We start from the raw sequence: 25,197 nt of genomic DNA, 5'->3' as shown, positions 1-25,197 counted from the left end.
GAGTGGATGTTCTAGCGGACGTCGCTGGGCCGCCTGGTGACATCGTGGTCGGTCACGCAGATGTTGCATGTGGGGCTCACCCCCCCCACGCAGAAAAACATTGCTGGGGGGGGAAATGGAGCATGCTGGGACCTGGAATATCCCCATAGAAACCCAGAGAAGTGGGGCTTCACTTGGAGTCTCCGGGCGAAACCCAGAGAGTTCCCGGTTATGTCCACAGACCACTGCAAAATATTATTATTATTATTATCTTTTATTCGCATAGCGGCAACAATTTCTGCAGCGCTTAATACAATTAATATATCCAAGGGGTCTGACTAAACTAGAACTGACAGACGAAGGCAGGCGGATATATGAGGGAAAGCGGCTCCTGCTCACAAGCTTCCACTTATCCTATTGTCCTGTGGCACGCAGTAGAACGTTAGCTCTGCTGCCATTTTCTGAGTCTCTAGCCCTAAGGCGCAGCTGAATGGTTTTGCAGCCAGACGGTGATTGCCGATGAGTACAGTCTACAAGCCCTAAGAGCTCAGAGTGGGGGCCAAGGAATTCCGTAACGTTATCTTTACGGTCCGAGTGACCTTCCCGCGGCGTATGCTCAATGATGAAGCTCGTTGGAACTTTATAGTAATTCAAAACAGCCGGCGTGTTTACCGTTCGCGCTCTACCCCCCAGGATAAACGATGCCGTCTGTCCAGAGAGACACAAAAGGGGCCATTTATTTTCTAGGGAAAAATCCAAATGAGAGAATAGATTGTAGAAGAAATTGTAAAATACTTTGCCATAAGGTGGGTCCATGTCACAACTACCATCTAATTAACTTTCTAGTTGCATAATGATGTCCGTAGTGGAAGTAAAAATAACCTTAACCCGTTTAAATGGTTTCTGTGAACCCTGTGGATTCACAGAGAAAGGTGAATAAACTTAATGGGGAGGAATAAGAGAACAGGAGGTTGAGATGGCTGCTCTCACGGATCACTTCCTACACTGCTTCCTTTAACCTGTAAACACCATTGTTCACTGAATTGTAAAATGTTACTACAAGAAAACCCACTTATTTTACTGATTCTGTAAAAACATGACTGCATTTAACCCCTGAAATGCTTTCCAGTAAGGCAATGCTTCCAATGTAAGGGTCCTGATTGAAGCCGGACCTTAATCAGTCCTTAAGGCTCATCTTAGGTTCATAACACAACAGACAGGTCACTAAGTCACATGAAAAGTCGTGTCCCCTAACCGTAACAGAAGCATCCCTCTTTGTTAGAAATATGGGGAGGTATTCCCATTTTTGAAAGATCAGTTATTCCGCCCCAAAAAACTGTTCCTTTAACACATGACTTTCCATCGCTGACTTCCTCGGGTTCCATGCCATGGCTGACACTTTCTCTGAAACATTCCGTCGGTTGTTTTTCCTTTGGCGTATCTCTGGATAATCTTCAGTAAACAAGACAAACCTCTGAGATTTATGGCTGCTTGTCTCTGATCTTTATCTTTACTTTGACTTAACATGCGCTCTACAGCCATATCAGAGAGAGGCCATATCAGACAGAGGTCACATCAGAGAGAGGCCATATCAGACAGAGGTCATATCAGACAGAGGTCACATCAGAGAGAGGTCACATCAGAGAGAGGTCACATCAGACAGAGGCCATATCAGACAGAGGCCATATCAGACAGAGGCCATATCAGACAGAGGTCACATCAGAGAGAGGTCACATCAGAGAGAGGCCATATCAGACAGAGGCCATATCAGAGAGAGGTCACATCAGAGAGAGGCCATATCAGACAGAGGCCATATCAGACAGAGGCCATATCAGACAGAGGCCATATCAGACAGAGGCCATATCAGACAGAGGCCATATCAGACGTCTCCTCTGCCTGCCGACTGCACCTTACTTTATTACCCAACCACCCAGTCCATGGGATCCGTAATATAATTTCCCTTTTGCACCGTATTATTTTAAAGTGTGATGAAGGACTTGGCTGGTGGGGGTGGGGGGTAAGCATGTTTTTTCCGGCTTTAGTTTACTTAAGACATTTTAAGTTGACGGTACAAACATCACAAGTCAGCGAGAGGGCTGGAGGACGGTGTATTCGTTCACGGAAATAGAATGTATCCGTATGTTCGTTCTCACACTGATTACCATTAATGTTCGGCGGATAGAGAGTCCCGAAGCAGGGCTTCTAAAATTCTACTGCCGGCACCTAAACTGCTTTCCTAATACCTACTACCTATTATCTACTTCAGAATATTATCTATTAGACAGGTTATTAATCCAATATGTGTTTGTCCAAAGCTGTACAATGTCGGCTAGAAAATGGTTTGGCTAGTAAAGAATCTATTGCTGTTCCCAATGGTGCACTCTGGCCTAGGCTTATAACTGGGGGGTTGTCGGCGGGGTGGCAGATGCAAAACCAGAGGTAGAACATCCTATTGGGGGGGCAATTTGGCTCCTCTGCCCTATGGGATAATTACACTATAGATGACCGTGGCATTGGAATATGACATCATACCTCAGCATTACTTCTTACATCACGTGATTATGAAAGAATATAGTCTTGATCCAAATATAGGCTCCTCTGATTATAACGGTACAGGGGCTCTTCAATATAATGTACTGCGAATAGATGGCTCCTTTAACTAGATATCCAACTTTACATCATGCAGGGCAGTAATTCATTCAGAGCGGCCCCGCAACCTGCATTTTCCATATGCAGGTAGGTAACCTAGAATGTTCTTGGTATTTGTGTGGCAGGGCTGTCTGATGGTAATTGTAGAAATCACCAATGGACGGACCCAGATAGATCTTCAAAGTCTAAGCGTGTTGTTAGTATGTCAGGTGTGAGAGGTGGGATGACTCTTTTTAATGCCAATGTTATTTAGTTCATAAAAATAATACCGACGCTTGTTTTTTTGTACTAAAAATGTATTAAGATGGGGTCTACCCGAGGGGTAATTTACAAAAAGAAATGACAGTAGACTTCAGTAATGATCAAAAATAATATATGCAGAAACACTTTAAAGAACCCATTGTACAGCGCTACGGAATTTGATGGCGCTATATAAAACAATAAATAATAATAATAAAGAAGAAATGTCTATGACTTCAGGGACCCGATGGGCAGACTGAGATTACAGAATTAAGCCTTGGATGATTAGCTAGATCAATAATTGTAATGGTAACGGAGCCCTTAACGCGTAGGCTTCATACATTAGTCTGAAGGATGAGCTCAGTGCAGAAGATTGAGTTTTAGCTTTAACAGCCCGTTAAGATTTTGTGACTATTCAATAATAATAATAATGCGGGAGCCGATCCGCAGCATCGCGGAATCACCTGCGGAATATATTCACTCTGCCATTCCGTTCTTCTTCCTCAGAAATGACTCCTGTGCTTTACAACCTGGACCAAGCCAGCGAGCTGAATTAATTAGAAGGGAAAGCCTAATCTTATTATTAAGGGATGTCGTCTGGGCTTTGATCGGCGCTGACGTGCAGCCTTATGCTCGGAGACGACTAGGTCAGACTTTGCGTGGGGAGAATAAACAGGATTACGCTGTCGGAATGCTCTATGGGATAAATGCAATTCGCAGCGATCATCCCGATTTAAACAGATGTATAGCTGGACGACCTCATAGCGACTGATATGCGCATATGGATGTGTATGTATATATATGTATACATCTTTTAATGTATATTAAAGTCCATTTTGCATGAACCCGGTGTATTCTTCTGCATGCAAGCAGGTAGATGCACCTTTGAGTTATTCCAATGCAGATGAATGGAGTGGGGTTCTGCAGAGCCTGATATGTGTTCTGCAGCTGTGAAGCTGCAGCTTCATTTTAGTAATGGGCGCACTTTGGACGTTTTTAATTCAGTAGTAGCAGGATTTCCATAAACATATTAGACGGCAGCAGTACATTTCAGAGAGCCACGTCTTTGACTTACTTGCCAGGCTTTGGGTTTAGAAGTATTTATCGGAGCTCAAGCGTAACTTTATCCTCAAATTATCCCTAATCGATACGTTAAAGACATCTTCCATGAAAAGGATAATAGCGGATCAGTCGTTAGGTTCTGTAATAGGAGTCATTAAGCAACTGTTGAAATTGTTCTTCCGTGAGATGTCCTTCTGTCCGTCCCAAAGTGACCTCACCCTGTGTTTGCCTGTTTATTATCAATTAATTTATAGACCTTTAATTATATTCCCCAGTTTAAATGTCTTCCAAACATGTAAGGGTTAATACATATTTCACCAATCCTTATAAGTTTGGAAAACATTTAATTTGGAGAAATATCTTGTTATTAGCGGTATGGAGAACATCCATATTTTATATTAAAGAGCACTTGTAGCTACTTATTCACTGAATTGTTTAGCTTAGTTTCATTTATCGTGTTTTTTTTTCCTCTTCCTTAAATAGTTAACGTGACATTTTACTCCAAAACGGGAAGAAAAACATTGAGAAATGTACTTGCCTGTTGTGGGATCTGAAGCTGAACTTCTCCTCTGTTGTCCGACAATTCATGGAACTGATTGGCTGCTTCAAGCAGCCAATCGGTTGCAAGAGAGTCACTCCCTTTGAAATCAATAGGGGCAGTTTCAGTGCATGCACATTGGGGTCTGAAACCCCTCTCCCCCCCCAGCGCTGCAGCTGACTGGCGGTGAGTATATCACGTGCTGGGAGATGTGTTGAGTCGAACGCTCATTTCCTACGTGGGTAATAGCTGGGGGTAGGGAAAGGGGCAAAATGTACATGGAGGGATTCTGCAGAATACCCCATGCATTCGCAGAAGAGAGAACATGAATATTTAAAGGGGCCACACAGCTATTATGGGCATTAAAGTGTGCGATGACTGCACTGCCCCCCCTTTAAGAAGTGCCTTCTGATCCCCCAAATGTCCATTCTTAATGCAGACTGGTGTCCATTGGGCTTGGACATGAGTCAGAAGAAGTCTTATTTTCTTCAATACAATGTCCATTTCACTTAAATGTATGGCTGCCACGTTCCTTTAAAGTAAAGCTTCTTCTCAGGAAGGAAGAATTATTGTTCTTTTTCTTGATAGAGATTGCAATTGGATACTTCCTAGATATCATTTTACCAAATCATCGGTAAAACCATTAACCTCGGGTCCCCCAAGAGAGCCGCATTCCTGCTGTCTCAGTCCATCAGGCCAACGCAACTTTGATACGATGGTCCATTCGCTTAAATGTATTTTGTTACGCGCCTCCAGGGCTTTGCTGACGCGCCGAGCTGCTTCAAACACAATAAATACGCGGAGCAAACGGACGCCATTGAAATAATGTTTCGAGTTTTTCGGGTGTATCCGAAAAAAAACGCGTCCTTCCGTAGAACCGTTCCCAGCCGTTGACTTGGGTGGGAGAATTCGAGTGGGGTTAGCGCTCCTCCTGGCCCCGTTGTTAATATGCTGATGGCGTTTGTAGACCTCGTTGAGGACAATCCTCCTGAGATGTCTGTAGGGTTGATGTCTTTGGCGTAGACGGGAGTTCTTATGGTTTGTTTTAGAGAAGGAACCCATTCTTCCCACAGCTTCTTTAAAGGCATTCCACATTCTTCTTATATTGTGCAAATAAAGTGAGTAGACACAAGCCAGGAGGAATTTCCATCTCAATGGAAATGAAGTCGAGCCAAACGTTAGGCAGATCTTATCTCGGTAATAGATGACCAAACTCGGGCGAGCTTATCTCAATCATTATATTATTCCTGTTTGTGCAAAGCATGGCCTGGTTCCCAATTATAGTCTTCCCCACCCTCCGTGTGCCTTCTATATATTTACTTACGTCGAGTGGGGAGGAAAAAAAAAAGGTTTTCAGTTCCGTCTTAGATACATGACAGCCAAATGCCTGTCCCATGCATGTTTAAATCCCCTCACTGTATTAGCCGCTACCACTTCTGATGGGAGGTCGTTCCATTTATCTACCACTCTCTCTGTAAAGTAAGAGCATTAGTTTTGTTGTCTGTTATTCAAAGAAAACCTGTTCAAACCTGATCTCGCTGAAGAAAGCATCGGCCATGTCCACCAGCTGCAGAGCCCTGCTTCCCGATCCTAGTATAACCAGCAAGAAATGATAAAAGCTAAACAATTCCAATAAAAGAAATAAAAGTGTAGTTTGAGAAAATCCAAAGAGAGAGTCCCGACCTTCCTAAACCCAGAACTACGCATGTGAGGTATTACTCCACTCGGACATCACGCCCAACACCAGCAGCATTTCTCTGTAGCAGTCGTGGATGATTAATGATACATTTTCTTTAAATACGGTTTATGTGATATTTAGTTCTTTTGTGTGTTTCTTTCTGTAGTTATTGGAGATCACTAAGGCTGTGAGACCGAGATCGGAACAAACATGAAGAGTCTAAAGGCAAAGTTCAGGAAGAGTGATGTAAGTACACTGACCCGCGGCTAATAATGCTAATGACCCGCTGCTAATAATGCTAATGACCCGCCGCTAATAATGCTAATGACCCGCCGCTAATAATTGTAATGACCCGCCGCTAATAATGCCAATGACCCGCCGCTAATAATGCCAATGACCCGCCGCTAATAATGCCAATGACCCGCCGCTAATAATGCCAATGACCCGCCGCTAATAATGCTAATGACCCGCCGCTAATAATTGTAATGACCCGCTGCTAATAATGCTAATGATCCACAGCTAATAATGCTAATGACCCGCTTCTAATAATGCTAATGACCCACTGCTAATAATTGTAATGACCCGCTTCTTATAATGGTTATAACCCGCTGCTAATAAAAGTAATGACCCACTGCCAAAAATGCTAATAATCCACTGCTAATAATGCTAATCACCCGCTCCAAATAATGGTAATAACATGCTGCTAATAATGCTAATGACCCACTGCTAATAATACTAATAGTCCCCTGCTTATAATGCTAATAATCCACTGCTAATAATGCTAATAACATGCTGCTAATAATATTAATAGTCCTCTGCTAATAATGCTAATAACCTGTTGCTAATAATGCTAATAACCCGTTGCCTCGTCCCAGATCATGAAAGTGTGTATTTAACATTCCAATCTATATCAAACAATGAAATAGATAGCCAAATGATGAAAGGGACAGTTAAGTGCCGTATACAGCCTCATCAATGAAGAATGCCAATGGAATACATTGTAAAGAGAAAATATATATATATTTTAGAAGATGCAAGAGCCCCAGTGCTGACTGCTTGAAGCGGCCAATCACTGGCAGGATTGAGCTCCCATTGAAATCAGTAGGAGCGCATTCTGCGTGTGAGAGCGGTGGGTCTCCTTAGACCCCATGGAAATCTCCCATCAGCCGTCTTACGAGCCGCATGACGGTGAGCATACCTGGGGGCTTCCATGATAGGCTACCCACGGTGGGGGGGTGGCTTTGTGAAGGGGCAGGGCTAGAAGCCTTTAGTGGGCAGGGAGTGGGTGTGGCCAGACACCGCTCCCTTATCTGGATAAAGAAGAAACTGACCCAGAGGCTCCGGGTCAAACCCATAGAGTTCCGAGGTTTGTCTTCCTGCATCTGTACATGCGCGCTACTGCCCAAGAGGTGCATTCAGCAATACGCATGCACAGAGGGGATTCTGATAGTTCCCGCCATGCATGTACAAGGGGCAAATGTTCACTTAAATATGAAACTCACCCGTCATGTGCATATAATGGTTGGAGTGTCCCTTTAACACCCAGCATACAATTTCTATAATTAATTATGGGCAAGAAATGCACGTTATTAGTGAGTAATTGTTTTGGTTGCGCATGTCTCTGCATTCCAAAGAGCGTATTTGTTTTTTTGGGCTGCATCACATTAAAGGACCTCGCCTTATAAAATAATATTACTTTGCTGAATGAACAGGGCCCTGTATATGAGTCAGACGCTCACAATCACCCTTTCCATCGTACGATGGAGAACGTTCCGTGTAATTGTATTGTGGTATTGGCTGCCGTACGTTCAGCAGGGGGGTCCGACGTCACAAATCCCATATCGACGAGCACGAGGAAACAGAACTTCCTTCGGTCTGACCAAGCCCGGGAGATTAGGTTAAACGGACGCTCTTCATACCTGGGAACTTTCTAAACGAGTTGGCTCTGAGCCTCTTGAAATATTAACAATTTATTAACCCGACGTGGAGATGTGCGGAGTGACTCACAGAATGAATTAAGCAAAAGGCTCTAAAACCGGTCCTCATGGAAAAAAGAGACCTGTCGTTATTTAAGGATAAACCTAATGAAGTCACCTGCATTCAAGCAGATATATCAACCAAAATAAAAGCACCAATTGGGAGTCTAATATATATGATCGCAGAAGAGTATGAATAGGAAGGAATCTGCCCCTTCACCCTGAGATTGGGGCATAAACCCTGAGACTCTTTCAGATTAGTAACCCATATAGGTATTCTGTTTTACGATAACCAATACATTGTGGTTATAAAATAATACATTGAGCAGGGCTGGAATATTTTTAATGCAGCCAAGAAGTATACATTTTGCATGTGGCCTACATTAACCCCTATAGCTGGGGTAGCCAATGGTAGCTCTCTTGGTGTGCAATTACAATTGTCATGATGTTGAGCTACACCGAAGCTCACGCTTCTTCTATTAAGGTGACGCGTCCTCTATGTCAGAGAACCAGCTGGGGTCTCCGACCAACTCGACACCCTATGCAGCTCACCCCTACGGCCCTGGACGCTGGCTGAGCTTTGTGAACATTTTATTTCAGCAACAGCAGGAGAGTTACTTATTGACCAACCCCGACTTGTTCTATTATGGATTATTATTCTATTTCTCGCTTCGCTCAGGGGTTGGTAGATACGTGGAACAGTTCCCAGCAGAGGTGGGAATGCAAACATGCCTGGGGTAGGCATATGGCTATCCTAAATCGAGGACTGATTAAGGTTAAGTCTTTAGATCAGGAAAGAACAGGCAGACTAGATGGGCGGAATGGGCAGTTTACGGGCCCATGCAACCCCACCAATAAACAATAATTTAAAGGGCATACTTGGATCATATGCCGTAAGGGTTTATAAATGATACATTTGGAAATGAAATTGGAAGATTTGTTACATGTGGATTTACAAAGCATAAAAGCACAGATGCACCTCCGCTCTGCTTGTTACCGAGAGTTTCTGGCTGAGGACCATCAAGCCGCTCGGTGTTATTGTTAAACACGTTCCAGATGACCGCGACACCAGTCCATGAGCACACCAACCATGGCCTCAGCGAGACGCCGTCTGGGTCCAACGAGAGCGATAACACAAAAGAGTTCTGTTCCCTGGCTTCATGGGATCGCTGCAGCATTGGAGACTGAATTAAGACATTATTCTTCCTGGAGAACTGGTTTAGAACTAGAACAACATCAACTAAAGTCATCCTTCTCCCCAGATCTCTTTTTATTTATATATTTCCACTCCGTGTAAAGAAGGAATCTCATAAAGCGGCCATTGTCGCTCATAAAGCGGCGCTGGGATATGATGTCACACTTGCCTCCCTAGGTCAGAAAATGTCACTGGTTACTGGATGTCACATCAGATCTGCATCAAGCAGCCAATCAGGAAGCATGAAACATTGGAACTGCAACTTTACTCCCCCCCCACCAGGTTAAATGAATGCACATTTAATTACAATGTATTTTCACATGTGTTCATTATTCAGGGGGCTCCCTGGGACCCTTGTGGTTTATCCAGCCTTTTCTTGGGAGGGAGCAGCCATATAATTCCGTAGAAGTCCAGTTATAAAAAAAATTTTGATTTATCAGAGACGGCACATTGTTACTTTCTCTCCAAATCCGGGTGTCCAAAAGGCTGCTCCGTGCCGTTGTGTTTTTCATCCTCTATATAGAATACATGTATATACAGAACTGATGAAAATAACAGATGTTAGAGGACGGATCATAAATATAAAAGTTTGATTGACAGCACTATATATTCCACTACGAGGGCACAGCCGGAAATAGAGCGATGTCACATTGATCCTTTAAGGTTCTGCACTCTTGCAGTTAAGTGTTTGCCCTGGAGAGGAACAGCAGAATGCGGGACATCTGGATTAATTAACCATTAAAATGCTTGATTCCTGCCTTGGGTGTAGGATGAGTATATCATACCTCCCAACATTCCCAGTTTTTGCAGGACAACCCCCCTCGATTTGCAGGCAGTGTCCCCAGTACAAATATAAGATAAAGCATAAGCTATGGGTAGTGTTAGCAAAATAATTTAGTAATGCTTAAAGTTATGATGAATACAGTTCCCCTTAAATAAATTTATCAAAACTACCTATAACTCTAACCTATATACAGTAAGTCAGTGTATTTTTGGGGGAGATACACACAAGGTAGGTTTCTACTTCCCATATTTTGCTAATGTTAGTAACTATTATTACATAGCTGTATTTAACAGTAAAGACCCCCCAAAAAACCAGGGCTCTATACAGTAATGTAGGTTAGTAGTCACAAAAACCTGATTTTGTCTCATTTTGTTTCAAAAAACTCCCTTTATCAGCAGACCTGGAGGCCACCATTATTGTCATGTGATATTTTGGGTGACTTTCCCGGCTCAAACACCACACTGAGCGGATGCTTTATGGCAATGCTAATGAAGTCCTTTCTCCATAGATTTTCATTAGTCAGAGTTTCTGACAAGGTGATTAAGATCGAGTCATTCTATTCCTTACCACAATTCAGTAAGATAATGAGTCAGGGTGTTTGTCTAGTAGATTTGGCTAAGCTAACAAAGATAGAGTGCAAATGGCTGATATGACGCTGCCAGAAACAGTAATTTACGCAACATCTACAGAAAACACCACAATACTTATTTTTAATCTAAAACTGTTGATGAAATATATTTTAGGGATTTGAGAAATGTGACTGCTCCACAATGCGTAATGTATATATTCTAGGAAACTTGTTCTAAAATGAAACAGGTGCGGCTGCTGTACTAAAGGTGGTACGACTGCCCTGTGTATTATTAATAACATCTTAACAAATTCTGTTTGTCAAACTAAAAGAAGGAGGACCTGCCAGAAATCTCTGTTTTACAGGAAAGGAAATATTCGGAATAGTCCATCTGCTCTAAGAATCATTGTTCGGAAATATGTAAATCTAGTATTGAGGAATTTCCCAGAGCTGCCCCGAAAACGCCTGGTATTTGTAGAAATTCCTGCTCTCTCAACCAGCCGGTTAAAGAAATGTTTTCAGGAAATCCTCAGACTGCCTTTGTCTCCATGTTCTTTTATGCCCTATTTTAAAATTCAGCGAGTCGTTCATTCACATGCATTCGTTCACCTTGGTAATCTTAGAATTCCCTACTAGAATATTTTTTTTACCCATTTGCAGCGTTTTTACAGCTAAATTGGTGTAACGTGGCAGCTCCTGAGCGTATTGCGGGGTTAGGCGTATTTCCATCTGAAAAACCTTCGAAAATATCAGATTTTATGGGATAACAATGCCCTAGACGATGCTGGCAGGGTTGGAAAAAATAGTTTTGTTAGAAAAATGTTGAAGAATGAATTATGGCTGAAATTTAGCTCTTTGTTGTCTCTGAAATGGTTGTCTACGGATAATTCTTAAAGAGTATATGTAATTTTCTTCATGTCTTTAGTGTTACAGTTCCTTACAATGAATAAACCTGTGAAATATTGTAATATAATAAAAAAACGTCCTTATTCATGGACTATAGGAGCAGCCATATACACTTCCTGGTATCGGGATCTACACGTTCATTCCTCCACATTAAATGATCTCTATCCTGTTGTTAAGTCGCTGATTGCTGTTGATTGGTTTTGTGGATTCCTTTGAAATTCCCTGTGTGCTCTCAGTCATTAGTCTAGTTCAGGGAAGTAAGCCATCTGCATAAGGATGATGGGAGTTGTATTCCAGGCACAGCTCCCCAAGCTCGAAAGTCTGGTGAGATCTTACCGAACCGTTTTTTTTCTCAAAGTGAGCAGGCAGGATGGCCATGATGGGAGTTGTAGTCCCCAAACCGCTGCATGTCGTTCAACCCTGCGGACACATCCTTGGGGCGAGTAGCACAGGCCCGATGATTTCCATTCAGCTAACCGCAGCCAGCGAGGAGGCTTTGTGTAATAACGGGGTTACGGGGAAGAAAGTCTGTGCTTCTGACTGGCCGCAGGGATAGCGCTCACAGCTGAGACACATCCGTCACTTGTAATGTATATACAACCCTAATCCCGAGCGATTAAATAAAACAAGAAAGGAAGAATGTGATTCAGCTGTATGTAGTGATCACGCTGACCCCATTCAGCCATCCATCACAGTTTTGCCAGAGGCCTTTTGTCTGCATAACCACACGGCGGCCTCAGACAGGAAATGGCCTAGTCGGCGACCTGACTCCGCAGAGATTCCACTTCCCTTAAAGCCAGATCGGAGGCACTCGCCTCCGCTGCTAGTTTGAACGAGGGCCAACATACTTTACGACAATACCCTTGGAATACTTTCACAGAGTCCCGTAAGGTCTTTGTTGTAGAAAAGTGACTTTTAAGAAATATTTTACAGACTTTCACCATTGTAAGGTATCATGTGATATTTGGGCGCCACCCCCCTGCTAACAACAACGGCATGATGATTGCTTTATGGCAGTATTTGCTTCATTGGTGTGTTGGAACCATGGGAAATAAGTCAGGTTTTTCCCACAATTCAGTAAAGTAAGACCTTAACCTGAGTTACTGGGGCTCCAGCCAATGTAGGAGGCGTGCAGTGTAGGGTAACCACATCGGCCATGTTTTTTTTTTTACATATTGCTGACCAGCCCATATAAAATGCTGCCCTGCAGTATGGGGAATGTATAACTGACTAATTGGTTCCCTTCCATAAGTCTATACATCCTCCATACTGCAGGGCAGCATTTTATCTGGGGTGGTCAGCAATATGTAAAAATTATATGTCCAGGAAAACATGGCGGACAACAATGGTGGCTTCCAGGTCCTCAGATAAAGGGAGTTTATTGATGCAAAATGAGATAAAACCGGGTTTTTGTCAATACTAACCTACATTACTGTATATAGCGCTGGATGTTATAATTTAATAGGAAAATGTGTTTTTTTTTCATGGGACTTACCCTTTAAATCTGTTTTTCTTGCTCCACGGATCATATGAGAAACTGCATCATGCAATTCCAGTGATTCACTGCAACCACCGACTGCAGGAATGTTATTTGACTCTAGAACAGTGGATACTTTTCTAATAAAACTACTATATAAAATAAATGCAACCACGCAGACGCCCAAATCCCCGAGTGGGATTTATGTGAAAACAAATGGGATTTTTTATTTCTTTTCTTTTTTTTACCACAAGCACGTTGTTATTTTATTAGAAGCAGATTGCAGGGTGCTTTGGTGCACACAGGCTCCAGTAATATAGTATATCTCAGTTCACTTTGTCCATTTGTACGGCCATAATGAGTCATTTCAAACGCATACATACACACACACACACACGGCACTAAGTGTTCCAAACCCCCACTCAGACACACTCCAAAAATATCCTTAAATAGTAACACCAGACATTACTCAATATTTTAAATTTAAAACTTGGATATAAGCCCCAAATGTTCAACTCTCCGTCGTAGGAAGAGGATGTGAAAAACCACCATGTTTAATATGTGTTTTGTGGCAGGGCTAATTGTGTGTTAATTTTACTCAACAATACAAAAAAGTAGGAATAGATACTTTTTTGTAGGAACTCTACAACATCGATGGGGTTTACCAGAGTTTTAAAGAGGGATTATTGATCTATGAAGCCTAGACACTGCGAGAAAATGGCCGCCACGTGGTCAGTGGGACAGCATGGCATCTCCTGGAATGTGTTGATATACGAATGTATGGATAAATACTTGTGACCTGATAGATTTCTGTCTTTCACTGAGGATGTGGACCGTCCAAGTACGTCTTATGTCCAGCTACCTTGCAGAACGCCAGTATTTGACTTCATGTTGTAGCATGGTCCTCCAGTACATCTCTAGGTGGCCACACTGGAGCTGCAATGGAGGTCTGCTCTACGGCCCTTATCCTCTGGTCTCCCCAACCTGCCCATAATCACCACGGCCTACAAAAGGGTAACAGTGGGGCACTTGGTGGGACATTGCCCTAAAAACGTGACTCTCAACAAAACAAACCGGTCACGCAGGAGGTATTCAGTGTGGATTAAGTAATTCTTAACAGTCTATAAGTGATTTAAGTTTATGAACAAAACCTAATCCTTCTTTTTTGTTGGGTGTTCATGGAGGTCACTGTAGTATTATTGTCTAAAGGTATCTGGGTTTTAGGTCTGGCGCTGGCCAAGGAATGATGTTTTTGTCAGACAGGCAGAACAGAGAGGAGCCTTCATTTATCACATTGCAAAATGAGAATGGAGACGTAAACTTTACAAAGGGAGTTAGAGGCTCTGTTGTGAGTTAACATTGTGTAGAGAGGACACAAGGTCATCATTTCATACGACGGGAAGATATGCTTCACTTTCAGCAAAGGAAGGGGCTTTGGGCAATAACAGTGGAAAGGTAATCTACTTCTGAAAGAGGAAATTGCGGTTGGCAGAATAGAATTGGAATGTTCAAAAACGGGCTGTCAACGTGATTGTTAACATTTTATAATTCATGTGTGAAGAATGTATGGTTTGGCTGCTGATAAAATGGAGAATTTGGTTGTCGTGTTTTAGGGGTGATATTCTCATTCTGTATTCATCGTTTTTAAAAAAAATCTGCAATTTTCATAAACAGCAAACATTATAAATGTAATTTATATGTAAATAAACCAAGAGGCGGAACATGCATTGGTGCAAAGAGACTTACGCATGCAGTGGTGTTAACTTTTGTAACATAACTCAGGAGCTGTAGAGGTTAATATGGTGAGGTAATTTAAGAATGCATGATCGGGTGAAGACTGGCAGGGGGATAGGGTGGCGACTGCCATCCGGGCTATCCTGATTAAACTTTGGGCTGCTACTTGAAGCTTTTGTTTTTGTGCATTTTACCCGTCATTTCAAATAACAAGGACTAGGCAGCATTTATGCTGTGACCGGATCCTTCCTTGGTTCTTCTATATGTTTCCCATGCATTACATAGGTGTCTTGTGGTCTGCTTTATAGCTAGGCAAACATACCCCAGGTGCAGCAGTGCGCAGGCGCTGGCTGGATTTGCCCGGCATCATGGTATAAGAGCACTTACTCATCAAGCGGCCACCAGCCTTAAGATGCCAGGGCTGCCTTGGCATTGCCAGCTCTCTCCTGGCTGGGCCACTTGGCTGTGCTTGCCCCCTCTGCATCGCATCTCCTCTGGCATTGAAGGGGTTAGCCGTTTGATCCCACTTATCGGGTTCCTGTGGTCCTAAGTGGAGTTTCATGCGCTGGGAGGCGCTGATAAGAGAAGCAGGCTTTTCCTGGCAGGAAATTAATGGCAGGTCCTCTAAAATTTTTTAAAAAGGAAGAAGCTAAATGGAGTGCAATGTACTGAGTTTACTTTCCTTGTTCAGAGGCACTTCCATTTAAATAAACAAATTCAGCGTGCAGTTTTGTTAAAGTTTGCAGGCGCGCATTGCGAGCCTCACTCCAAAGACTTAATAGCCGTGTGATATAATGGCACAGCCCCGCAATGTAACCTATACATTAATAATATAGAATCTAATAGCGGATAGTGACCATCTAGTCTGCCCGTTTACCCCGATGTAAAGACTTCAACCTTAATGAGTTCTTGGTCTCAACTTAAATTCCAGACCTGTATTCATATCCCATGCATGTTTAAATTCCCTCGCTGTATTACCCTCTACCACTTCTACTGGGAGTCTGTTCCATTTATCTACCACCCTCTCAGTGAAGTAAAATTTCCTCATATTACATCTAAGCCTCTGACCCTTTTGTTTTTGTTGTAACGTTTCTCCCCTCTCAAACATACTTCCTTCTTGTGCTTTGTTAAATTCCTTTAAGTATTTAAATGTTTCACATCCCGTGTCTCTCTTCTCTAAGCTATATATATTAATATCTATATGGATCTGAAAAAGAGAAGCCATATAACAGGATATACCCTGTCCTGGCCACCAACTTTCAAGCAGAAGCCGTAAACTGTCACTGCTCGGAGATCAGGACGCTTCCCCCGGGGGCCAAGTTATCAGCGCTGATACCCGGAGCCTCCGTCATAAACCCAGAAAGTTATATAATGAAAAAGATATGGTTATTGATCATGTGGCTAGAACGTTTCCCCCCCCAAAATTGTATGCACAAGTGGCCAGAATGCCCAAGGCAATATATAAAAGGCACAAAAATAGGCGACTTATATATGTATTATGAGATTATTATTTTTTATGTATATTTTATATATATATATATATATATATATATATATTCCTCTATTTCTATAGACTATAGAAGGAAACAAAAGGTGTTGAAACGTTGTTTCTCATTTTTGTATCACCATATTTGGTATAGAAATACATAGTGTTAAAGGCAATTTGAGAATAATGCACAATAAATAGAGAGGTTATGAAATATCACGCATTAAAATAATATGATATATATAAGGCCCGTACTGTGCGTCGTTTGTCTCTTCTATTTTTTTTTACTCTCTCTTTAAATCACAAAACTAAACAAACTTCACTTGAAAGTCCTCCTCCTGCACAGAGAATAAACACTTTAATAAAGAGTTTATTTGACTTTTTAGGCCAATTCTCTTTAAATGACATTTTCTGCGTCATTTTTTTCCGGTTTCTAGACAAATATGTCTGGCATTTGTCTGTGATTGTTTTATTTTTTTCCAATTTCTAAACAATTAAGCTGGATATGTTTTTAACCCTTCTGAGGCTAGCCTGACTCGTAAGTAATTGGGCCCTTTTTCTGGAAACACATGGACATTATTTTAGCATTGTTTGTGTTTTCTTGTTTCATTTTTTGCAGCTTGTGTGCTGATTTTAACCCATTAAGGACTAAGGCTGTTTTTTTTTTTTTTTTTTTTTTTTAAGTATTTTTGCCATCTTGTTTTCAATGATAATTATCTCCACTCCATTTAGTTTTCTCAGGACAAGTAGGTCTTTCTTTTAGCATCAAAAATAAATACATAAATAATGATTTATTCTGAAAAACGTCTTAAAATTGGAAACATTTCTGAAAAAATAACACCTATAAAAACTACACATAGTACAAATGAGAAAAAAATAAAAATAAAATATATTTAGATATTTGTACTGAATTTGAAAACCTCCTAAACTGGTATTTTCATGTACCGCATTTGCTCGATTATAAGATGACCCCCAAAATCTGAGGTTACCAGACAGGAGGATCCAGGTCCCCTGCAGCGCTGCGGGGGATCTGGATCTTAGTCTCATAGTCAGACCTCTATTTTGAGGTCTGATTAGAAGACGACCCTGATTATAAGAAGAGGAGCATTTGCTCTGAAGAAAAACCTCATCTTATAATCGAGCAAATACGGTATTTTAGTAGTTAAACATGAAACATGCGCATCATCTTTTTAAAAAATGTGATATCCTGGGAGTTGGGCACCAATAGTAGCTAGAGAAACCCAAAAAAATATTTTTTTACCAATTTAACCATTTTAGTGCCCAATTTTGCGATGCAATGTAGTTTATTTTTCATTTCTTACAAATATTTTGCAGCATTTCAGTAGATTTCTTTCCCATGTCTTGGTTTTTATGTAGGAACAGCCGGAATAACTTGATATGTGGTTATTTAATTGATATTGGGTTATTTTTTTTTTGCATAAGCTTATACTTGTTATCTTTTTCTCAACTCCTAGCAGTATCTTTCCATTGAATACATATTTCAGGGCATTCCCGCCTGTCTTACGCCCCGCGGGTGATTGTGTGGTATGTTTATACTTGGACTGTGTTTAGGTGGGAGAGACAGACCTTTAAATCTTTCTCTGCCACACATTTAGCTGGGAAAGAGATTACAAAGGAATGATGGGAGTCTCCCTGAGTAATGTGATCGTTCTTGGGAACTGTCAGGGTGAATGGGCAGATTCTCAGGGGCAAGAAAGGAAAAGAAAAATGTCGGTGCGCTCAGGGGCATTTAGAGCTGCCTCCTTCATACGCAGCTGTGATTTAACAATATCTGAGCATCCCTGTGCTATTCTCACTGGCATACGAGAGCTGGAGTCCCTTCTTGAATACAGGTGACTTACAAAGATCTGTGATGGCTATTAAAGGAGTCTCGGGGCAGATCATTAAGAAAGTTATCATAGTTGGAACAACAGAACTTAGCGTGAAAAAAGTATGAGTTTCGTGAGAGCGGTAATTAGAAAGAAAATATGTTTATTAAAAGAGATTACCCGCTGCCAAGTAGGGAAGTGTGCAGGAAACGAGTGCATTGTCCGGGTCAGGGCTTACTTTTTATTTGTGGATCTGAGGGAGGATCCCATAATGATCCCCACGGCCTGGAAACTCCTGTTAACCTCCCAGGACTTCCCTTTTACTGGAAATCATACATCTCAACCCACCAGTTATATTTCCTTGCTTTTTATGTTTATTTAAATACAAAGCAAGCGTTATAATAAGCTCGTCTGAGCGGGGCTATCCTCTCCTTTTGTTTCTGTAAGTCCAAATTGTTACATTATCTCTTACTTGTTATGTCTTGCTTTACCCGTTGTACAGCACTGTGGAATATGATGGCCATACCTGGCTGCTTCTCTGGTTCTCCGGGTCAACACCCGAATCCTCCGGGTGGCGGGAGCGGGGTCCTGACACGCCACACTCACTGCCCATTTCCCCTTTAAATGTGGGTGTTTCCCACGGTGTCAGCGGAAACGCCCACTGAGGGTGGCAGGAATGCCCCTGATGTCAGCGGGACCGCCCACCAGCATGAGTGGGTAGTCCTGGCCGGCGTCCTGCACCTTCTGCAGTGGCGATGGTGGCCAATATTCCTGATTGCATCAAGAAATGTCTCCTTGAAGAGACACTCCAGCCAAGTCCTGTTTACACGTTGTACAGCGCTGCGGAATAAGATGGCGCTATATCAAAATAAATAGTAATAACTGTGCACTTTAATGCATATGATTGCTATCACCTTTAAATTAACGTTCTCCTCTCCAGTGCAAATCTATGGAGACATTTATCAGAATCCCATTAAATGCCTTTGCCCCATGTAAAAAAAAAACAAATCAAAATGCTCCGGTGATAGGTCCCTATTTAATGCATCCCTGCTTAATGCTTGTCATTTTATAATAAGCCTTCAGATCCAGCTTCCAATCAATACGAAACGTTATAATAAGAGGGTCCGTCAGCCATTCTCTTAAGCCTGGACGCAAAATATAAATTTTGCGTTCATTTCAATTTCACTAGCCCTTTTAATAGGGCTCGTTAAAAAAGTATTTCACGTATTACATCAGAGAATTATGTAAATTCCTCCTTGACCGCGTCTTTCAGAACACAATGGTTTATTGAGTGAAGATGTCATACAAGGATAACTCCTCCTCGGTACATCTCGGGTATTGGGTCTGCTCAGCCAGTGTTTGTGCCAGATGGCCTACGCTCGAGCCTGCGTATGTCAATTACCTCCCGTTCATCTCGGCTCATTCCCGGAGGACGCTACATTACATCATATTTCTGCATTACATGAATCAAAAACCTGAATGGATCTTAGCCATATGGCTGAGTCATTTGTTCCATGGAGCATTGGAGGGGCTTTTGTCAGTTCTTTTAACAGAAAAAAGTGCCTTTTAAAATTACATTTATTTGATTATGTTTAAACTAGGTTGGGTGCCAGTAACTACATTGGCATAGCTGACAGCAGTCCTAGGTTTTGTGGGACAGTCCCAACAAAAGGGCTCATTTTTTTAGCTGTCTGTTGTAATGACAAATGCCCCGCTTGTTGGGACTGCCAGTGGCCTTTTATTTACCATACTGGCCACTGTACTTGTGAAAAGGGGGTTGTAAACTGGACATACCATATAAGGAATCCCCCATGATGTCACATCACCACTCGCATATTGGGAGAGTGATGCAATATTCCACCAGTGCCCACATGAAGTCGTATGGTGTTGGTAAGTGAGACGTTGGTTAGGTTCCAGAATCATGCTGAACCCTCTGACCCGCTGGGCTATTATCACTGTTGTGAATTGGCATTGTCCACAATCCACATTATTTCATGCTGTAGACAGACACCTCCTGGAACATAACGGATTGCTTTTCACTAAAGCAAAACCCTTCGTAAGTTATGGATCTCCCGAGGCTTCGTTCCCTTCTGTTCTCCACCCATTACTATGCATCTGTTACAAATGATTCACAGCAAGATTATAAATTGCAGATCCCTTTATACAATCCGACAGGGTCATAGGTAAGCCACCCTTTCACCGAAAAAGTATGCTGCTCCTTCCCGATCTCCACACCTCTTTTCAGTAACCAGCTCCTTCTAGGTTGCTGTGTTCAGTCACTTTTATCACTTGTGTGTGTGTGTGTGTGTATATATGTATATATATGTGTGTGTATATATATATATATATATATATATATATATATATATATATATATATATATATACACACACACACACACACACACACACACACGCGAGGGATGTTTGAAAAGTTTCCTTTAATATAAAATATATAAATATAAAAGTGCAGAAACTTTTCTAACTTTTGGTACGTTTACCATGCTAAAACTGGGGAGAGAGTGATGGGTGTGCACGTCTCACCCAGCGGCCATGTTTGTAGTCTGTTAGTAAAATGAAAAATGTTTCAAGAAAGTCTTGCGGTCACAATGTATCTAACTCTTGTTATGATCTATATGTTTCCTTCATTATTCATGTTGGTGTGTGTTTTATCCAAACTATTGGAGTTTTGTGTGGGTCATACCATATATCTGTGAATGTTGAGTTCTCTTGAGGACAGAGCTGTATCTAGGGCTCTTAGCACCTGGGGCAGGGGCAGAGGCATTGGCGTGTTTGCACCCTCTATTCAGGCTGCAGCCCCTCTGTGGCATTAACCAGGAGTAGATTGCCCAGTTGGTCAATAGGACACCAAGGTGGGGGAGATCAGAGATCTCTTTTTTAACTGGCCCAAATATACTATGGAGGATTGTTCTGAGCTAACATGGCCTCCATAGCAAACATATTTGATGATGCGGCACAATATTACATCATATCCTGGCGCTTAGCATGGAGCACAACGGCTGTAGGGATAAGAGACTGAGGGCAGCACCCAGGCCAAAATACCCCACTGGTTGGAGGTCCTACCTCACTCTGATGTCATATCTTTTTCTAGAAGTGCAAGGAGGCAAAGGGGCATAGCTGCCAGATGGCTCGAGCTCGCCCCTCAGCTTGCAGAGCCTGGGGCAGCTTACCCTATGGAAGTTACGGTCCTGGTGGATGGAATATTGCAGTCTATTTACTGGAAAATGAATTAGTCTGTGTATTAATAGAAGAATGATGGGAGTAAAATAAGCCTTACAACCAGACATAATTAGTAATGGATGCCTCGCGACCTCTCATTTCCTCCTGAATTCCTGATGACCTAGTGTAGTAAATGTCCATTTGTTTTTAATTATAAGAAACGCTACATTATGTCTAAATATGGTATCTACCTTCAGACATTTTTAATGCCATAGGTATGCGTGTGGTCATATGAAAGCTTTATGACGAAGGGTAAAGTATTACCATATATACTTTTATGGTAGTTTCCAGTCTAGCTCTTAGAGATTCACTTTGGATAAAATATTCTTTAAAACATGCAGAAAATACCTGAAATATGCTTATAACAATTATCTGTGTTTTTGGGAGCTGGCCTCATTATATGTGACCATGACAAATCATAAGATTTAATATAAGGTAATAAAATATATTAAAAGAAGGCTTCAAAATGTTTTTATTGTGTGATTTTTGTTTTATTTAAGTAGCATGTTTATTTAACGTGTTATTGCTTCACTTTTTTCCCCTTTTCTAATGACTTTTCAGTGTGGTAAAGGTTACTTATAGTAAAAATATTCTCCAAAATCATCTTCGATGTCCATTAGATTACAGTCCTTCAGGGATTCTCTTCTTTACTGTATGTTGTAGATTTTTTGGCAATGGAAGAATTAGAACGCGTTAAGTATAACCATTCACATTTTTTATATGTTACAGAGAATGCATCTGCTTATATGTTGTAATAGAGAGCCCGACAGCATTACTGCTGCTTAAATGCCTCGGTCAACCTACCAGAACCCATCCGTGATACCCGGCGCTCAACATTCTTTCCAGAGTTATATTGTTTCAGACACACGCTGTAAATTGCGCCCAACACGTTCTGGGGTTTCCAAAGGACCATTCTTGGAGACTCCAGTGTATGTTGGCCATATGTTAAAGTCATTCATGACAGAACACGGGCCATATTTCAATACATTTCTGTAAACCGAAGCTTGCGAGGGAACTTTACGGGCAGCGGCGCAGGCTAATTAAATTAAACAAAAAATTCACAAACGTGCACCCTGTAGAAACCCGTTAAAATAATTCAGTGGACTGATTGCAGGTTCCAGACTGCAGAAGCAATGTTCTCCCGAGATGCCGTCTTGTAGTAAATAATCAGACATTCCAATCATATTTTTGTAGTTAATGTTTGGTGAAAATGCTGCTTCTTGCCAATTCTATTTTAAGGCTGCCCAGGCAAATCATTAACATACCAGCTGAAGGGCAATAGACGCTTCAGCCTTCACCATGTCTTTACTCAGATCATATATTTATATTTCTTTGGTATTTGCTCCAAAATTCCTTAAAAAAAATATAAAATAACAAATAGATAAAACGGATCTGTTCCAGTCAACGGTTTCATGGTCAGCTCTGTCTGCTTATTTGAGACATATCTCAGGAGACTTTAGATTTTAGCTTGGGTCAGCATCCACCTGCTTAACCCATAATGATTTCTCTGAGTGGTCTTCAGTACATTAAAGCCAAGTGCGAGAGCAATTCCGGAGCTCAACGTACGCACAGTGCGATCCTCAGAAAGCTTGTCTAGTTACGGCTAAATCTTACCATGTACTACCTGGTTGCTTATTTCCCTGTTAGTATAGGGATCTGTATGGGACACCAGGTACTTCAACATTGTCCTTGTCCTTCACACGAGACAAGAGGCCTGCCAATAACGGGACGTATTTATTTTCTCTTCCGCAGACTAACGAGTGGAGCAAGAATGATGATCGTCTTCTTCAGGCTGTGGATCACGGGGAAGCTGACAAAGTAGCCGCGTTGCTGGGAAAGAAAGGGGTGGTTGCCACTAAATTAGACAGCGAGGGCAAAACTGCGTAAGTTCCCACCGTGTCCTTCTGTTTGTGTTGCACGGTGCTGTGGATTTGACTGTGGGAAGACTCATGATGATGTCTCTCTCTCTATATATGTATGTATGTATGTTTATATATATATATAATATATAAATATATAGGATGCACCTAGATTGTTTGTAGAATATACTGCGATACATACAATAACTTGTCGTCATGTTGGTTTCTTGTGTTATTTTTTATTATTATTATTTATTGTTTTATATATCGCCATCATATTCCAAACACTTGGATCCTATAATCCACCTTTAATCCATTACAAATTTTGAGAAGAAGCTTCCTTGCCCTTTGTTTTGTGGGTGTCTCATCACGTAATCTCACCAGATATTTGCATGCGATAATTGTATATTTCATGGCCATAGAGAAGCAAGTAGCTGGACATTAATATACATCCTGTGCGAATCCAAACCTATTCCCTTTTTCTGTAGCCCTCTGCTGCACACCCCAGGGTGAAGATATTTTGTGTATATTTTGTGTATATTCCTATTTTTTTGTTTCTGAAGAATTCTGGAGAAAGTAACAAACATGTGGACATTGTTACATGCTTGAGTAGTGAAATGTTTGAACTCTAGTGTGTGGATCTAAATGGAGGTCACGGTTAAATGTGTAGGTTCTGTTCAGTCAACCGTAGACTGGCCACAAAAATGTTAATACTTTGCATTTTAAACCAGTGTTACCAGTCTCTCTAAAGAGCATTTTATTCATATTAGTTCCGTAAAACATTGTAAGTGTCTGCCATGTCAGATACCGACATCTCCAGCCTGCTTCTTAACTATCCTCGTCTCCAGAGATGCACAACGCCGACCTCGAGGGCTGCAAACAGGCCAGGAATTTGTGGGTCTCTGGTTGAAAACAATGAGATGCCAAAAATAGGATATCCAAAAATAATGGCCTGTTTACAAGAATGGAGTTCTGTAGCTCCGCTCTACGCCATTATTTTTGTCTTAAAATATCATAATATAATAAAAAAAGAGTAAACTTTGGCTAGATCCTCCTGGATAGAGGGTGGTGTTGGCCCCGTGTAATGTATAGATAAATAATTGAGATTTTTCACAGATTTACCTGTGGCCAACTGAGCCCTTCTTGCCAGGATTGACGTTAATTCACAATTCATATTGAATAGAGTTGCCATCTTGTCACCGGGATATTTGCAATTCAATCCATAGGCCTTTCCTTAAATAGAGTTTTTCTGCATGTTTCCTAAAGCTTTTTATTCTGTACTGTGTTAGGCGATGACATCATGAACTCTTATAGCTGCATCACAAGTTTTCTAGGAAAAAAAAAAACGAAAGATGAACATTCCGAATCAATTGTGAGCCTGAATGTTTCTGGCATGAAAGAGCCGTTATCTTGAGCCCCTCTGTAGGGGTATTTAATATGTTCTGGGGTAAAAATGCTTCCTTGTTTCAAGAAAGGCCAACGAGTGCATATTCTAAAGTAATCAGGTAGAGATCGTATTGAACTTTCAGCCTCTCAACCTTTTGTTCTGTAGAGCAGTTTTTTTCTGAGTCATATGATCTAGATAGTAAGGGCTTGCTGGCTGAAGCCATAATTCTGACTAAGAAAAAGCTCCAGGGACGAGGAGGCCCAAAGTTAAAAGCATGGATTGAGAATGACCTTTTAGGCACGTCATGGCATTTTAAACTTTGGAGTGCAAGAGTGTTATGCAATAAAAGGAAAGAATTCCGACGACTGTAAAGAAATCAATACTTATGGCTTATCTCCCGTTACCCAATATGCAGTTGCAATGATTCATGTTTGGTAAAAGATCACGTTTAGAGGCGTTGAAACATGTATTTAAATGTTGTTGTGCCTGTCCTTGCAGTTTTGTTGATCATCTCTGCATTTTCTGGTCACTGATCATAATCTGAATTCTGGTTTTGTTATCATAGATTAAAAATGCCAAGAATTCGGTTAGACTTTTGTCTCCCCTGGCTT

At 41.4% G+C, this 25,197-nt stretch overlaps 1 protein-coding gene across 2 annotated transcripts in view; it reads left to right on the top strand.

Annotated features, from left to right (window-relative positions):
- RAI14 (retinoic acid induced 14) overlaps nt 1-25,197 on the top strand; it is a 57,218-nt gene that overhangs the window by 6,007 nt on the left and 26,014 nt on the right. For both annotated transcript variants that reach the window (XM_053448136.1, XM_053448137.1), the window contains exons 2-3: nt 6,313-6,392; nt 23,093-23,223. In XM_053448136.1, coding sequence (XP_053304111.1) covers nt 6,357-6,392; nt 23,093-23,223 — 167 coding nt within the window. In that variant the 5' untranslated portion in view covers nt 6,313-6,356. The remainder of the gene's footprint in view (nt 1-6,312; nt 6,393-23,092; nt 23,224-25,197) is intronic.

The sequence above is a fragment of the Spea bombifrons genome, chromosome 1 (assembly GCF_027358695.1).
Source record: "Spea bombifrons isolate aSpeBom1 chromosome 1, aSpeBom1.2.pri, whole genome shotgun sequence".
Classification (NCBI taxonomy): Eukaryota; Metazoa; Chordata; class Amphibia; order Anura; family Pelobatidae; genus Spea; species Spea bombifrons.
This window is presented reverse-complemented; position numbering and strand designations above follow the sequence as displayed.